This window comes from Chelonoidis abingdonii, chromosome 7 (assembly GCF_003597395.2).
Source record: "Chelonoidis abingdonii isolate Lonesome George chromosome 7, CheloAbing_2.0, whole genome shotgun sequence".
NCBI classification, from domain to species: domain Eukaryota; kingdom Metazoa; phylum Chordata; order Testudines; family Testudinidae; genus Chelonoidis; species Chelonoidis abingdonii.
Genome location: NC_133775.1, coordinates 34389219 through 34407226, shown reverse-complemented (window position 1 = coordinate 34407226; position 18008 = coordinate 34389219). Strand labels below are relative to the sequence as shown.

At 38.0% G+C, this 18008-nt stretch overlaps 1 protein-coding gene across 4 annotated transcripts in view; it reads right to left on the bottom strand.

The window, feature by feature from the left end:
- Window positions 1-18008, bottom strand: part of RPAP2 (RNA polymerase II associated protein 2) — a 65499-nt gene that overhangs the window by 40336 nt on the left and 7155 nt on the right. For 3 of the 4 annotated variants that reach the window (XM_032772992.2, XM_032772995.2, XM_075067791.1), the window contains exons 4-11: window positions 17369-17467; window positions 15671-15736; window positions 11670-11758; window positions 7584-7619; window positions 7097-7141; window positions 5662-6604; window positions 3653-3747; window positions 1330-1410 (exon numbers count right to left, since the gene is read on the bottom strand). In XM_032772992.2, coding sequence (XP_032628883.1) covers window positions 1330-1410; window positions 3653-3747; window positions 5662-6604; window positions 7097-7141; window positions 7584-7619; window positions 11670-11758; window positions 15671-15736; window positions 17369-17467 — 1454 coding nt within the window. The remainder of the gene's footprint in view (window positions 1-1329; window positions 1411-3652; window positions 3748-5661; window positions 6605-7096; window positions 7142-7583; window positions 7620-11669; window positions 11759-15670; window positions 15737-17368; window positions 17468-18008) is intronic. The other variant, XM_032772994.2, reaches the window with a different exon arrangement.

Here is an 18008-nt window from a genome sequence, read left to right as displayed (position 1 = left end):
AGACATGCTTTTGAAAGAAGTCTGCTTTGGTGCTGAGACACTACTGTGATGGGTCTGTTACAAAGGCTGGAGTACACCAAAATCCATGCTAGTTTCAGCAATCCAGATAACTCAGGTAGACTAAGTTATTTGTAATGCCAAATTATGAATTTGGCATTACAGACTGACTAAAAATCCTACATTTCTGTAAACCCAGGTCATTTGTGTATGTGGGGTATACCCCTGCAGCTCTAGCATATATGAAAGAAGCTGTTCCCTAACACTTTACAAATTTTTGGCATAGTTGCTAGGAGAAAGTGGGGAGTTAATCAGGATTTATTTTAAAAAACAGCAATTATAGAAATTAAATTTTAAAAAAAAATCACGTGTACCAGCTCCACCACCATAAAAAAAACCAAAACGTTTTCTGTCTTTACAAGTCCCTACAGCTCTTTAGTCTAACATGGTCTTTGAAGATGTTAGCCAAAATTAAGGGTTCAAGTGGAACTGACATTCTACTCATTAAAATATGAAGGCCACAAGAAAAGCATTTTTAAAAATTCTTGGGTTGCACTGAACAGCCAAGAGCAAAAACATTAACACCTAAAGTCAATGTCCTGAAACATGGCTAGGCCACTCATAATTAGCAATTGCTATCACTCCCTCTTCTTGCTGGGGCTCAAGGGCATGCAGCCTGTACTGGGTCTGTGTTGTGTCAGTGAAGAGGAACTGGCCGCTGACCCACAGAGTGGTTAGGTGTTTAGAAAAGTTACCACCACCCTCTTTACCTGTGCTGCCACTTTCATCAGTGCTCCTGGGACCTAGGCTCACTGAGGCCATAGGGAGAGATTAAAGATCATTGGCTCCCTGTGGTAGGGAACTAACATGGTTCTTAGCTGTTCTCTATCCTTCCCCTTGCAATCAGGAGTAGAGTGGGCCAAGCCTGACTTTCCTCACTGCTCAGGGAGTTGGCAGCAACCATCATTAATCATACCCCATAGCCCCATTTAGCCCAGCTGCAGGGTGCACTGAGGAAGTGACAGATCTCAAAAGCCCATGCTTAATAGGAGATGACAGGGCAATAGTATCTTTAAAGGACTCATCAGCATCCTCCTGAGACCACTGGCCTACTTCTTAAAAATATATAAAATACTCATAGTGACCCGAGCACAGTGGAGCAGGGGAGGGGGCTGCCTTGTTAGCCCACAGGGAACACGATGTTACCTACACTGACCTACTACTGAAGCAAGGCAAATCTTCACTGGGGTTCCTTTGATCCTAATTCATGTGTGTCTACATTAGATGTTATTTACTCAATCGGGAAAAATCTGTGAAAAGACCAACACTTACCTGAAAGTTTTCACAAGATTTTTCAGTTCCATGTAAACATCACCTGGTGTAATCTGAAGAGGGCCCAAAACTGCAGGCAATCTGGAAGCAAAAGGATATTAGGTTATTTTCTTTCTTTCCATACACAACCATTTGCTCCTCAAACAGGGGCTTATCCAAAGCTCCCTGAAATCACTAGAAAGACTTGTATTGACTTCTTTGAGCTTTAGCTCTGACCTATAGTTTACACTTCAGATTCACTTATTAGAGAAGGCATTGCTGCAATGTCACTGCATTTTACAGTAGCTATTGGAGAAGAGCATAATAGGATAAGACTTTTGATATACTTGCTGCTCAGCAAGTTCTCTCATTAATTAGCTTCCAATGTCAGTTATGCCAAGGCATTCTTACAAAAGCAATTAGGTTTCCAATATGGAAGACTGGAATTTTAAGTGTCAAAACTATTTCAAATTTACAATATTTAGATTTCTTTGGCAGTGAAATAATTTAATTTTCTTAATTAAGTCTCCAAGTGGAGGATATAATATACCTAGAACGTATCTACTTAAGAGAGAAATGGCATTTGTATTCTCCTTAAAAGTTTGCACCCAGCTCATAGCTGTTTAATTCATTTAGTTGTTAAATGAGTAATGTTCCTACTCTCATAATTTTATTTGGGTTCAAAAGAAGTAGCCAGTGGAAACTACACAAATGAATTAGCAGCTAGGTCCAGAGAATATACCTATTATTATATAGGTATATTAGTAGCTGAGAGCCCATGTCACACATACAAAGCGCAACGGCAGTACAAATTATATTCACCCTTTGCTTGAAGTACGAGAAGGTTCAGCATAAGTGACAGATGTGATAAATTAATGAAGGAATGAGAACATGGATTTATAATATAATAAAACTATTTCAAACCATGCTCTTGGTAGCTGTGATGACATTCACTCTGGCAGAAATACCAGGACGTTGTCTTAGGATCTCTGATTAACAATCATCAATTTTGTTACAATGCAGTTCTGATAGGAAATGCTAATGGAACTTTTTTTTTTTTTTTTTTAAAAAGGGGTGTGGGGGAGGGGCTCATGCCAAGGTAGCCTAGACAACACAGAAAACCATAGCCATTTAAAAAAAATAATGTTTTAGACTAAGTTGTTATTCATGGTCCTTAAACTGTTTCTTTTCTGCACTGCTTAGGCAAAGTGGGTTAGCAGGAGACAATTTTATATGGGTTTAAACCTTGCTGGTTTAGCCATTTTTAGTGCCAATGTATATAGGACCTTGAACTGCAGTATGCTTTTTTCTTTAGGCCCTAACTATGATGAGAAGCGAATAGTGTTCGGAAACTTTTAAAATTCAGTTTAGACAAGCTTTAATTTAGTTTGGCTGCCTACAGCAAGTGGAGGCAGGGACAAAGTGGGGGCCGGGGGGGGGAAATCACATGAGCCTCATCACATCGGTCATCTATATAAGAAACTGATTCAGTGAGAACTTTGCTGGAACTATGTAACAGTTTTCAAAACTATGCTTTCTTCTGTGTAGATGTGGCCATATCTGTTTAGTGACAATATGCTTGATACCATAGAAGACATAGTGTTACTTTTCCTGCCTCAAACAGTGTCATTTATAATTGAGCAAATTTTCCAGTTCAGCTTTAAAAGTTAGTGTGTTAACGTTTTTAGCAATACTTCATATTTTTAAGTCTATCAGAAAACTCTTTTAAATAAGGAAAAGAAGTTTGCTTTCAAAAAGTCAAAATGATCTTGTTGTCTAGATAGAAAACTCTTATCCCTTATTTAAGCTCCATGCATATTTGCAATAGCAAACATTAAAATCCACAAAATACATAAATTGCACTGCAATGTATTCCACAAACACCAACAACTCCCACAAGCCTGTGAAAACCCACTCCCCCCATGCGAAGGGAGGATAATGAGCTTTACAACATGAGCAGAAGCTTATCAAACATGGGCTCTGACACACCTAAGAAAGGCGCAAGTTCCTTTTGTAAGATGCCTTGCCAGCAGGCTCTTCCTTTATGACCCAGGCGGTTGTCAGATTGCGCATGTCCACTAAGAACAACCACAGCTGTATCACACACAAAGAGACAATACCTCAAGCAACTAAATCCCAGCTCATTAAAGAATTTATGGTTTTATCTTATATTTTAATTTCTGGATGGAATTTAATAGGCAGCAAATGGACATCGCAGAGCACTTGTGTAATGTGCTCAATATATGTGGCACTGATTAATGAGTGGGCAGCCACATTCTGAGCTAATTTGGGCTGGAGACTTAATTTAGTCATAAATACTCAAAGAGAAAGAAGGGATACTTACACTTTTCTCAATTTTTCAAGTACTATCTGCTTTCGAATCTGCATTTGGGCATGAGAATCTACAAGCGGGAGGATGGGATCACCCTGCTGATCTTCCTACAATACAAAAACATAATGAAAACATGGTAGACATTTCAATTTTAAAGTCAATTTTTTAAAGTCAGTCAATATATCAAAGCAATATTGTGGCCAATTATTGATTGTTAAATTTTACTGTTTCTGAGCAGAAAAAAATGGCACAAGTGCAATAAGTATTTACATACATGAAAGGAAAGAATATTCAAAACCTAAAGGCTAGATTTTAGAAATAATGATCTGGCTTCAGAGTAGTGGAAGTTGTAGTTGACAGGAGTGGTTAGGAACTGTATGAGCTCCTGAAGGACTGAACTGTTATTTAAATTGGGCCTTAATTACAATTTGCTTACTTGTTGAGATTCCCATGTCAAGCCAGGCCTACCTAGATTACTAATCTATTTTTTTCCTTTCTTCAGAAGCCATTATGGAGGGTGTCATAAAACTAATGACAACTTTTCAGGGGGAGTCTTATGTAAGCACACTATAGCTACTTTATTTAATAAAAATAAGCTTTTGCAAAATAATTCCTTCTCATATTGAAAACTTCCTAAAACTTAAAAAAACCCAGAACTACATACACCAACACAAAATGTGTAACCTAGTATAGTTAGCCCAGAGTACTGTCACCATATGATGGAGACAAAAGGAATTGGATGCTGGCCTACTCGACTTGGAAGAGGTGAAACCTCATACAGTTTTGCATCTCTTCGTGTCTATAAATCCTCCTACCAGAAGACAGATAGGAAGAGATGCAAAGCTCTGAGACATGATGATTTAATGCCTAGAAAGTGAAAAAGTTCCCAAAGCTATATGTTTCCTTGTAGTATTTGAAATCTGAAAGACTAGGAAGTCTCTGCAATTCTGAGGGAAGCATTTGCTCCAGTACTCTGAGAGCAGGGATGTTGGTTGTGTTTGGTCCTCCTGCAGAGGCCACAGAGGTACGGTGGAGGAAATGACTCCTTCCATCCTTTCTTCCCTCTATGCATCTGCACAATGGCCAGATAGAATTAATTTAACCTTTAACATTCTTACATTAGTTCAGTTTAGCAGTGCTTCCTTTCTGTGCTTTATACAAGGTTAAAGCACACTTAAAACAGCTGATTAGTCCATGACATTCTGTAACTTAACAAGAAGCTGTTGAAACTGAACATGAGAATTCATTATTTTAGCTAGCCAAAACCTAGGTAATTGCTCAGTAGCTGGCTATCTTTAATTATTGTTATTACTAGCTGAAAGCCCGTTCTGTCGCACAGGTGTAAGTTGTAAAGTCATGTGCCTCCATTTACCAGTACATATGGGAACAGACTGCAAATACCAGTGATGACTGAAACTGGTGATATTCCAGAGAAAAAGAGCTCTCAGACGTGCTTGTAACTGTTTCTATTGCTTCACACTGACGAGCCTGGGAGGTTAAATTCATAACTCTGCTAGACACTAAAAAAAATGGATTCAACAGAAACACTGGATTTATGGCTTATTACAACAATCTGTAATACACTAACCCCTGCTTTTTGTCCTATGACTGCAGAGTTTTTAATGGGCCACTCTACCTTGAATGATCCTTCAGATTAGAATATGTGCTAACTACTAATGCCAAACAATCTGTTCTGCCTTGGAATTAATTGTGACGCTTGGAGTACCTTTCCCAGATCTGAAGAAGAGCTCTGTTTGGCTAAAAGCTTGTCTCTCTCACCAACAGAAGCTGGTCCAATAAAAGATATTACTTCACCCAGCTTGTCTCTCTAATCACATGGATTCAGACATGCTAGCTTCAGAGTGACACCCAGAAGATGTCAATGCTGAAATTTTACTATTAGATTATTATCAACATTTATATTGTGGTAACACCTAGAGGCCATATAGGTCAGTGCCCCATTGACTTAAGCACTGTATAAACATACAGAACTGAACAGTCCAGTTTTTCAGGATTCTTACTTTAACACTGCTAGGATGCTCTGCTCCTTCCACCTGTGTTGTTGCTTCTTCAGTCAAGGGGCATTTTCCTTTATAGAATTCCTTTACTCTTAGTCCTAATAGTTCTGTTTCTTCTTTTAGTTTTCCATAGCTAGGCAAAGGTTTAACTGTTGCACCTGTGCCCCCAAAAGGCAAAGACTGGTTCAAACTGTTTTTCGATTCCCTTGTAGCAGCAGCAGTGTCATTAAGGTCATCTGCTGTTTCTAAGTCATCCTCATCAAGTTTTTCTTTCTCACAGTTGACAGCAGATGTGTGTTCTGGTAAGTGTACAGTAGTATAGCTGGAACCACAAAGAAACTTGTAAGTTTCTTCAGTCCTCCATTCAATAAAAGTCTGCTTAAGCACATCTAACACATTATGTGTAGCAGTATGGGAATCAACTGGCGCACTCATTTCAGGTTTGATATGCTGCTTTGATTTAGCAAGTATTTTTTTGAGTTGTTCTGCCCCCTTTTTGCTCACACCTAGCAGAACTACTTGTGAACCATTACACCTACTTTCACAGTTTTCTGGATTTTTTAAGTTTTCCAATATAATAGTGTCTGAAGAAATGCCAGTAACAGAACAAGAACTCTTCTTTTTCTGGATATCTAATTTGCACTCACTTAATTGTTCAGTGACATTTATTACTCTATGGTCTCCATCTCTATGCGTGGAGTTTATATTTTGAACAGGCTTCTTTTTGAGTATACTTTTTTTGTGCAATGGTTGCAGCAGACTGGTTGCATTTGATCGATTTTCTGGTAGAATAGAGGAAACAAATTCTTGTTCAGTATCACTGCTGCTGTTACTATATGTGCTATGGGAACCAGAGTCACACTGGCTTGCTGATGTCTTAGGATTTTCAATATCTGAGACTTTAATGACTTCATCATGTAGTTTTACTTCTTCCCCAGACCGGCCACTGTAACAGAAGAAATAGACTATCATTAAAACACATCATAGACTTCAGTTATAACAGCATTTGCAAATTAGATGATTTTGAATAGCATCTTTTTTAAGAATGAACAAATAATTTTGTTCTAGCAACGGTGTATTATTTTATTTAACATTAAGAATTAGACCCTTACTAAGAGATCTAAATAACATTTGTTTTCTAAGAAAAAAATTTCAAATGTAAAAGAGTTTTAGTGTTTAGTAATCAAGATGACTACTGCAGATACTATACAGCAGACATCTTATGTTGCAAATGAGGGCTAGGGAGGAAAAGAAAAAACAAAATATATTTGCTTTGACAAAATTTAGAAAAAAAAAAAAAGAGCGTAAGATCAGACTTATGCTGCCAAATTTTAGCACCTTAAAATTCTAGAGTGAACACAGGCATTTTAAGCCACATTTTTCCATTATATGAATAAAATACAGTATGCTGATTAAGAACAAGGGGATAGCAGATTACTTGTTTCTGCAGGAATATGTGAGTTTGCCCCCTAATGGCCAAATGCTGTAGGGGAAAACATGAAAAAAAAACCAAACCACAATTTACAGAACTGACAAAGAGGTGGAAGCAAACAGAGAGTGGAAGGATTTATATTTTTCAGATATAAATGTTTTATATTAAGACTCACAGAAGCTTTCAACACATATAATTGGTACCATTTAGTTTATAAAGAATCGATGGTACAAAATATGCAGAGTACAAACATTGCGTTTGTGTCAAGTTTCAACAGCTTCAATTAAGAGTTACAGGCTATGAGCAGCTGTACACTAAATCATACAGATCAAATACTCTTTTTAGCATGACAAAGGAAAAGCTAAACAAGGCAAATATTCTTTGTGTGGTCTGCAATAATGGTACATTATATATTGCAGCAAAACAGGAAATCAAAGGCTTCCCTTTCCAACTCTGAATACGTTAAATGCAAGAATAATTGATTCAGCTGTACCTTTGCCCTTCCTTCAGCAGTTCTATATCTGGTGGTCTGCCAAAAAGAAAAAAAGATTAAGGATTTAATAAAAAGGAATTTCAAAGATGACACAGTAACAGATACTTTTGAAACATCTTTTTGGAACAGTTTCCCACCGACTGATACTGAAAAATGAACAACTGGAGCTTTTATACATAGCATTAGGGCTGAACCCTGCAAACATTTAAGCGGGGTAACTAACTTTATTCTTTCCATAGAACTCAAAGAGGGCTACGTACACACACAAGCAACTTTACTCATGTAAGTGTTTGCAGGAACCTACCATAAGAAATTTTGAATAGGATTTCCACAATCATGATTAGGGGAAGTTTTTATCATACCACCCGAAAAACTTATTTTTAAACCATCGTGTATTCTAACTAGGGCTGTCGAGCGATAAAAAAAATTAATTGTGATTAATCACACTGTTAAACAATAATAGAATACCATATAAATATTTTTTAATGTTTTCTACATTTTCAAATACATTGATTTCAATTACAACACAGAATACAAAGTGTACAGTGCTCACTTTATTTTTCATTCCAAATATTTGCACCGTAAAAAACAAAAGAAATAGTACACCGCTACCTTAATATAACGTCACCCGATATAACACGAATTTGGATATAACGTGGTAAAACAGTGCTCCGGGGTGGGGGGGGTGGGGAAGAGGGCTGAACACTCCAGTGGATCAAAGCAAGTTCAATATAACACAGTTTCACCTATAACACGGTAAGATTTTTTGGCTCCCAAGGACAGCGTTACATCGAGGTAGATGTGTATTTTTCAATTCACCTAATACAAGTACTGTAGTGCAATCTCTTTATCATGAAAGTTGAACTTACAAATGTACAATCATGTACAAAAAACTCTGCATTCAAAAATAAAATAATGTAAAACTTTAGAGCCTACAAGTCCACTCAGTTCTACTTCTGGTTCAGTCAATCATTCAGACAAACATGTTTTCTTACATATGCAGAAGATAATGCTGCATGCTTCTTAATTGCAATGTCACCTGAAAGTGGGAACAGGCGTTTGCATGGCACTATTGTAGCTAGTGTCACAAGATATTTACGTGCTGGATGGACTAAAGATTCATATGTTCCTTCATGCTTCAACCACCATTCCAGAGGACATGCATCCATGGTGAACACAGGTTCTGCTTGATAACCATCCAAAGCAGTGTAGACCAATGCATGTTCATGTTTACCATCATGAGTGAGAGGCCATCAGCAGAAGGTTGATTTTCTTTTTTGGCAGTTTGGGTTCTGTAGTTTCTGCATCAGAGTGTTGCTCTTTTAAGACTTCTGAAAGCATGCTCCATACGTCGTCCCTCTCAGATTTTAGAAGGCACTTCATATTCTTAAATCTTAGGTCAGGTGCTGTAGCTTTCTTTACCAATTTCACATTTGTATCTTCTTTGCATTTTGTCCAATTTGCAGTGAAAGTGTTCTTAAAATGAACAACACGTGCTGGGTCATTACCCGAGACTGCTATAAAATGAAATATATAGCAGAATGCAGGTAAAACAGAGCAGGAGACACAATTCTCTCACAAGGAATTCAGTCACAAATTTAATTAATAAATTATTTTTTTTTAACAAGCATCATCAGCATGGAAGCACATCCTCTGGAACTATGGCCAAAGCATGAAGAGGCATATGAATTTATAGCGCATCTGGCACATAAATATCTTGTGACTTCAGCTACAATAGTGCCATGTGAATGCCTGTTCTCACTTTCAGGTGACATTGTAATTAAGAAGTGGGCAGCATTATTTCCCATAAATGTAAACAAACTTATTTCTCTTAGTGACTGGCTGAACAAGAAGTAGGACTGAGTGGACTTGTAGACGCTAAAGTTTTACATTGTTTTGTTTTTGAGTGCAGTTATGTAACAAAAAAACCCTACATTTTTAAGTTTCACTTTCTTGATAGAGACTGCACTACAGTATTTGTATGAGATGAATTGAAAAATACTATTTCTTTTATTATTTTTACAGTGCAAATATTTGTAATAAAAAATAATATAAAGTGAGCACTGTTCACTTTGTATTCTGTGTTGTAATTGAAACAGATATACGTGAAAATGTAGAAGAACATCCAAAATATTTCATAAATTTCAGTTGGTATTCTATTATTTAACAGTGCAATTAATTGCGATTAATTTTTTTAAATCATTAATTTTTTTTAGTTAACTGCGATTAATCAACAGTCCTAATTCTAACCCACTGCTGATTTAAAATAAAGTTTAGCAGTCAATATATCCAGTATATTTAGAAACACATTTCTGTTATAAACCAAAAGGAAAATTTAATATTGCTTTTAGAAAGATACCCTGACAATTCCTGCCCATTTAAGAAGTGTCTGATGGATCTCCTCCCTCCCAAAAAATGTCTATTGGGACATAAAATTAGCTTGCTTTTTTATTTATTTGCAGCACCAACAGTGCTCTACAAGAGTGGCTCTCTATCTTTCCAGACTACTGTACCCCTTTCAGAAGGGAGTCTGATTTGTCTTGTGAATCCCAAAGTCTCACCTCACTTAAAAACTACTTGCTTACAAAGTCAGACATAAAAATACAAAAGTGTCACAGCCCTCTATTACTGAAAAATTGTTTACTTTCTCATTTTTACCATACAACTATAAAATAAATCAACAGGAATATAAATATACTTACATTTCAGTGTATAGTATATAAAGCAGCATAAACAAAGTCACTGTCTATATGAAAGTTTAATTTGTACTGACTTCACTAGTGCTTTTTATGTAGCCCGTTGTAAAACTAGGTAAATGTCTAGATGAGTTAACGTACCCCCTGGAACACCTCTGCGTACCCCCAGGGGTACACAAACCCCAGGTTGACAACCACTACTTTGGATATTTATTTTTAAAAAGGTTTCTAGCTCCTATGGCTGCAAGGAAACCTTCTAAACATGAATCACATGAAAACCAATGCAGTGCTTTCTTCAGTCCACAGACAGCCTGAAACAATAGCTCTGATGGATATGAACTGTCCCATTCATCTCAATGTTTTAAGTCTGAAATCTCAAGATGACAATAAAACGTCAAAAATATGATTTATTATTTATATTGCAGTCTTACGCAAAATTCTCCATTTGCAGGTTTTCAATGAGATAACTTTATTCTTTGCTCTTGAAAGGATTTCAGAGAGTCTTTGCATGTTTACATCTAATTATTTTTATATAACATCAACAGAGTGCTAGTAATGAGAGACAGCCCCAGTGCTGAGGAGCTTACAGTCTAGGCAATTCTTAGCAAACCTGGTCAGTCTCAAAATTTAGTTTTAGCTTTTTTGCCCATTAAGAACTAGAGCTAAATACAGGAGATTCTGGAAACCACTCTGTCAGAGAATATTTTTGAAGTAAGTTAGATAAACGTGTATGACCTTTCTCCAGGCAGGTATTTGTACTGTGAAATGGTGACATCCAGTGGTTTGGTTGGTTAATTTCAAGTACTTATTTCCCTACTTACCCAAGCAGACAATTTACCAAGAGAAATGACAAAATTACACCCTTCCAAAATGCATGTTGCCTTTTCCCCCATATCTATTGCTTAAAAGAATGTGAAACTAGGATTTTGCCTAAGATGTAGTATTGCTGTTTGTTGCAGTTCTATATTCTGTTTTCTGATGCACATTTTTTAAGGTCTGACTTCAAATCCAGTGTCAGTGCTATGTTAAGATTAGAACAACTCTTGTAATAGGATAAAATGAATTAATCCTATCCTTAGCACATTTTATAAAAATGCCTATTCCAATCTTAAGAAGGACTTTTTGAAGTTAATAGGAATAGTAGTTTCTCAGGACCTCTCCAGAGCAGATCCTGAACAATTTTGTTAACTGGCATTTATATTGCCAGTCATGTCAATACGGTAAAATTACCATCTTGATTACATATACAACTTTTATAACACACACCTCATTAGCCTTTTATAGTTTTAGATTTTCTTCAGTTTCAGTATAATCATTTATTGTTGTCTCACACCTAGTTGTACGGTACCTGAACTCAAGTAGAAGAAAAACGAACAAGTGAACAAATTACCTTTCTTCTTCTCGCATCCACACTGGACTTCTGGGAATCTGAGCTTCAAAATATTTAGATGCTCTGTAACAAAAATTGCTGCAAAAACACTGGAAAAATATGATATTAAAGTATCTTTATATTGGTTTAAATTGATAATCTTCATTTACATTATTAAGAATGTAGATAGCAGAATTCACCCGTTTAAAGAGCCTATCAACAAGTAAAGGTTTCTAGCAAACTAAAACAAGTGCCTTGCCAAATTATCCGTCATGCAAAAAACCTCAAAACAAAAACATGCTCCCCCAACCAAGCCCTTGCAACTTCATAGGTCTTCTCCTTGCACTTTTTTTTTTTTTTACATATTAAGCACCAACATTGTCCTTGACAATACACAGAGAAGTCAGACTTCTACAAAACATAGAGGAAAGCATGATCCTTGCCTCCAAGAGCGTACTGCACAGTTTACAGACAGGCAGTACAATTCCCATGCAAAAGTGGCTTTTTTATTTGTAATCTTGCGAGTGTTGAACTTCGAACGAGCAATTAGCCATCGACGTTAGACTAAATTGAGCACTCATTACAGAAGTAAAAGGAATGCTATCTAAAAGAGAACTGACAATTCACAACTCTGGGAAGAACAAATGCTGGATTTGTGGATCTCATCCTCCGCTCCGTATCTCAAACCATGAAGTTCAAAGAATGCAGAATATAAGATTATACCTGCAATTCCTGCCACTTTATTTTCCTCTGCACCACAACACTTCCCCATCCCCATAAAGGTATAAGATTGAGGAATTAAATAAAATACTTAAGACTTTAAAAGGTAGATGGAAGAACAGTTTAAGCAGTGAATGGACCTGGCTCTACAAAGTGGTTAGTGCTTCCTGTTGTAGTAGGAAGAAGCCCCGAAATATAAGCCCTTGTATCAAAGGCCTGAGCTAAAGTAATGGTTAAAACTTGCTAATATAAAGCAAAGTTAAATTGTGAGCAAGAGGCAGCCCCTGCTCACAGAATCTGGCAAGAACATGGCTGATACTACAAAAACATACATTTCTACGTAGGTGTTAGGCATAAAAATATATAAACAAACACATTCCAGAAAGATGGTACCAAATAGGGTTGCCAACTTTCTACTCACACAAAACCGAACATCCTTGCAACGCCCCTCCTCCAAGGTCTTGCCTGTCCTCATCCCACCCCTCCCCCTCTCCGTTGCTCGCTCTTCCCACCCTTACTCATTCATTTTCACTGGGCTGGCTCAGGAGATTGGGTTGCGGGAGGGGGTGAGGGCTCCAGCTGGAGGTGCAGGCTCCGGGGTGGGGCTGGGGATGAGGGCTTTAGGGTGTAGGAGGGTGCTCCAGGCTGGGGCTGAGAGTCAGAGGGGGATCAGGAGTGGGGTAGGTGCGGGAGGGGGTCAAGGGTGCAGGCTCCGGGCAGTGCTTATCTCAAGCAGCTCCTGGAAGCAGAGGCATGTCCTCCCTCTGGCTCCTACATGGAGGCATGGCTAGGTGGCTCTGCGCGCTGCCCTGTCCGCAATTCCCGGCCAATGGGAGCTTCAGAGCCGGCGCTGGAGGCAGGTACAGCGTGCGGAGCCCCCTGGCTGCCCCTACACGTAGGAGCCAGAGGGGAGAAATGCTGCTGCTTCTGGGAGATGCGCAGAGCTGCGGCAGGCAGGAAACCTGCCTTAGCCCTGCTGTGCCGTCGACTGGACTTTTAACGGCCCAGTCAGTGGTGCTGACCGAAGCTCCCAAGGTCCCTTTTCGACCAGGCGTTCCAATCGAAAACTGTACACCTGGCAACCCTAGTACCAGAACACCTCGATACCAAACACATTCCCCAAAGATAACAGGAACACACTGACCCATCCTAAAGATAAGGTCAGGATGACAGCATGATGGATAGAGATGTTTTGATCAAACAATATGTATATGGTAACGAGTGGCAACCAAATCCATCAGGGATAATACATAAATTTTAATACACAGATACAAATAAGTTATCTCGGAGGGAATGTCTTTGGCTGGCCTAGGGGATAATGGAAAGTCCCACCATTAACTGAGCTAATCCATTGCAACAGGCATACATGTGTTAGTGTACCTGTAACCACTGATCCAAGACATTAGGACCATGCTTCATTAACAATAAACCTGACCAAGGCCTTCACTAGGACCTGAGTCTGTGGATTTATTGGGCAGTTTAATTGGAGCCTGTTGTACAAGCTGTCTGGCCAGAGTCAGTACAGCATGCAGAAAGAACACACACACGCAGCCAAACATCTGACCACACCTGTAAGATGCAGCCACCAGATTCATAAATGATCTGGAAAAAAGTGTGAACAGTGAGGTGGCTAAATTTGCAGATGATACAAAATTACTCAAGATAGTTAAGCCCAAAGCAGACTGCAAAGAGTTACAAAGGGAATCTCACTAACCTGGGTAACTGGACATCAAAACGGCCGATGAACTATATATTAATAAGTGCAAAATAATGCAAATTGGAAAGCATAATCCCAATTATACATACAAAATTACAGGGTTTAAATACGCTGTTACTACTCAAGAAAGATCTTGGAATTATCATGGATAGTTCTCTGAAAACATCAACTCAATGTGAAGCAGCAGTCAAAAAAAGCTAACAGAGTGTTAGGAACAATTAGGAAAGGAATAGACAATAAAACAGAAAATATCATAACACTACTATATATACCCAGTGTATGTCCACACCTTGAATACTGAATGCAGTTCTGGTCACCCCATCTCAAAAAAAGATATATTAGAATTGGAAAAGGTACAGAGGAGAGTAAGAAAAATGATTAGGGATATACAAGGAAGGCTTAAAAGACTGTGACTGTCCATCTGAGAAAAAGAAACAACTAAGGGGGGATATGACATAGGTCTATAAAATTATGAATAGTGTGGAGAAAGTGAATAAGGAAGTGTTATTTACCCCCTCATATAACACAAGAACCAGGAGTCACCCAATGAAATTAATGGGCAGCAGGTTTAAAACAAAAAGGGAGAATTTCTTCACGCAATGCAGTAAACCTGAAGAACTCATTGCCATAGGATAGTGAAGGCCAAAATTATAACTAGCTTCAAAAAAGCATTAGATAAATTCATGGAGAATAAGACTGTCAATGGCTAATAGGCAAGATGATCAGGGACATAACCCCATGCTTCAGATGTCCTTAAGCCTCCAACTGCCAGAAGCTGGGAGTGGATGACAGGGGATGGATCATTTGAAATTGCCCTGTTCTATTCATTCCCTCTGATGCATCTGGCACTGGCCACGGTCAGAAGACAGGATACAGGACTAGATGGATCACTGCTCTGACCCAGTATGGACATTACGTATGGAGAGAAGAGAGAGAAAAATCTTAGACCATATAATAGGCTGGCAGTGCTATTCTGCACAGATTTTGCTTGGAAATGCCAAGGGATTCACTACTGCAAACAGTTTATGAACTCTGTACCTAATATAAGGGAGCACTTGCCTAGAAATAGGGTCTAAGTTGCTGAGTAATCAAAAAAATAACACTAGGAATAGTCAAGCTCTTGGTGGGCTTAAGATGGAATTTGTGCTATGCTGTTAGTTTCTTTGTCAATAAAAATCCAGCTGTATGATGGGGATGAACTCTGACCCTATGAAAACTATGTAATCTTTGATTTGGAGGAGGCTGAGAAAGCCACCTGCTCACAAATGTATCTGCAATATATCAGTATTGTCAGATCTGAATTAACATGTAAATAAGATCTTTCTGTTGAGTGCAACTGTCTGCACTCTGTTCCTTTTAAATATAAGCACGATATAGCATTTTCCTTTAAAAGGTAGGTAGCATCTAGAGACCGAGTGGTTATCTATTTTATACTCTACAAGTCTGTAAAACCCATTTTGCTAATAACAAAATGTATATTGGTGATTAAACAAGGTTTGGTTTGGTAAGAAAGCCATTGCAAAAATAAATATAGGAGACTTAAGACAAAATTAGATACATGTTAGAGGAAGACTTGAAACCTTACCTTCCTTTCTGTAATATCATAAACTTTGTTTGTTTTTGTTGAAACTCTGTACTTCTGTTTTGGCACCTAAAAAGGAATACACTTACCAATGAGACCAGGATAATAACTTCAGATCAATCTTTTATCTTAAACCACGTTAAAAATTAGTTACAAATTAGGTGACTAGAATATGTAAGCCAATGGGACTACCTGCAAGAGTAACATTACTCATGCGTAACTGTTGTATGGAGAGCTGCAGGAGGCCTCTGTGCTAGCTATGAGTCCCACACTCTAACTCCATACTGGTGAGGCTCCTATGAAGCTGTCCTACAAGGCATGCCCTCTGATTACCACAGAGATGGCTCCACGGAGCAGATAAAATAGTAGCCCGGGTAAATCTCTGTGGGGCCAGAGGAAGGACCATGTAAGAGATTTCTTCCCTTCTAACACGTAAACTCAACCCAGGAGAGAGCTCTTTGCCGACTGCTAGGAAGGGGGACAACAGTGCTAAATCATGAGCATCCTCCACTCTGTATGAAGGTATTGGATGACACAATCTGGTCATCTGTCATCAGTATTTAACTGAAGTATTTCATATGTAACAGAAATTGCATTCCCCCAAACCCCCACAAAATAGACTTTCTTGTATGTTATAAAGCACAAGTTGGAACTAATGATTAGATGCAGTGCCCAAATCTATGAAATTAGCAATATCCTTTAACATTTGATCTAGAAAATCTTATACTAAATAGTGCTTTTATCCCATGGAAATCAGAGTCTTAGAAACATGTAAGACATAGATCTTTCACTTTAGTTTAAGGAGAACACAGATTATTTTTTCTTTTCCTGACTATATTTGCCATACTGGAATTACTAAATTGTTAGTACCGTCATTAGACTTCAATTGTACAACAGACGCTAGTTCTATTTTGTATTATGATGTGACATTAATAGAGAGATTAAACTCTAGAAACAAGTAGATCTAGATGTCAGAGTCCAAATCCCAATACCATGGAAATTTACTTACTTAAAGTGTCAAATTTAGGGATTGAGAGCATTAATGTTACTTTTTAAATCTAGGAAGTGTTATTTCCTACTTATAATAGAAGCATTAAACGGATTTAACCAGTTACCTACTATACTGCAACTAGCATTACAACACAGTTTATGTAACTGTACTTCACACTCTGAAGTCTCATTTATGCTTCCTGTGGGCCTATGGAGATAGACCTATATCTCTGAGATCGCTCTGAGTTCCCCAGTATAACCCCACAGTAGTGAGGCTCCTATGAAGCCATACTATCCAGACAAGTGACGAACAGTTCTAAAATGTATCCATGGGGAAATATTGTCTTTAAACATTATAAGCCTCTTTTCCCATAGAGATATGTGCTTTCACTGAAAAGAAAACACTAGGATGGGAAATAAACTTTTCCTGTTGCACAGCTGGAGTCATGAATCCATAACGTTGAATCCATAATATTCTTTGTTAGTTTACAAAGATGACAAAGGATTCAGTCATGCAGTAGTTTTAGCCAAATAAGCAAATTCAATCTTTCCCCTAATTAGAGAGATTTTAGGGAAGGGCAACAGGAGCTTCACCTGAGAGTAACACAGAATGATTCCTGCTCATATGATTAGAATGACAAAGAGAATGGAAAAGATAAAGAAAGGCTCAAGAACTCTTAACATCAAAATATTAATTAAAAAGCAACTTACATTTTTTAGCCTATTTCGACATAAAGGATAGCCACAGAGTTTGATGATAAAACGCTCCTCCACAGCATCCTTATAGTGAGATGGAGTAATAAAATTTCCCTAAAATCATTAGAAAATAGTTCAACAGACTTACTTTAAAAGCATTCACTGAATCATAACTCTCAAAACTCAGAAGTACATGAATACTTAAGTTTGTTCATAAAAAAATTAGTAAAACCACTACTATTTAAAAAGCAGAAGTTAAAAGATTAAAAATGGTAATAGGGTGTTGGAAGGCTGCCTCTTTGGCTGCTTGTTCTCTTTTGTAAGCTTCCTCTTTGGCTGCTTGTTCTCTTTTGTAGGCAGCGTCTTTTTCTTTTTCTCTCAGCTCCATCTCTTGTATTTTTTTCCCATGTCTCGCCTGTGATCTGCGTCTTTGATTTGTTCCTCTGCCTCTAGTCTCGCTCGTTCCTGCTTTAGGGCATCTTTGGTAGTCATGGTTCCTATTTTGTGTTGGGGTGCCCTCTGGTGTTTGTTGTTTGAACTGCTGTCTCTCTGTTGTCTCCTGGGGTCTTCCCAGCAACAGTGCTTTGTTCTTCTTCTTGCTACTCTTTTACATGCAAATTAACTAGAAAAACCAGTTTATTTACCTGTGTGTGTT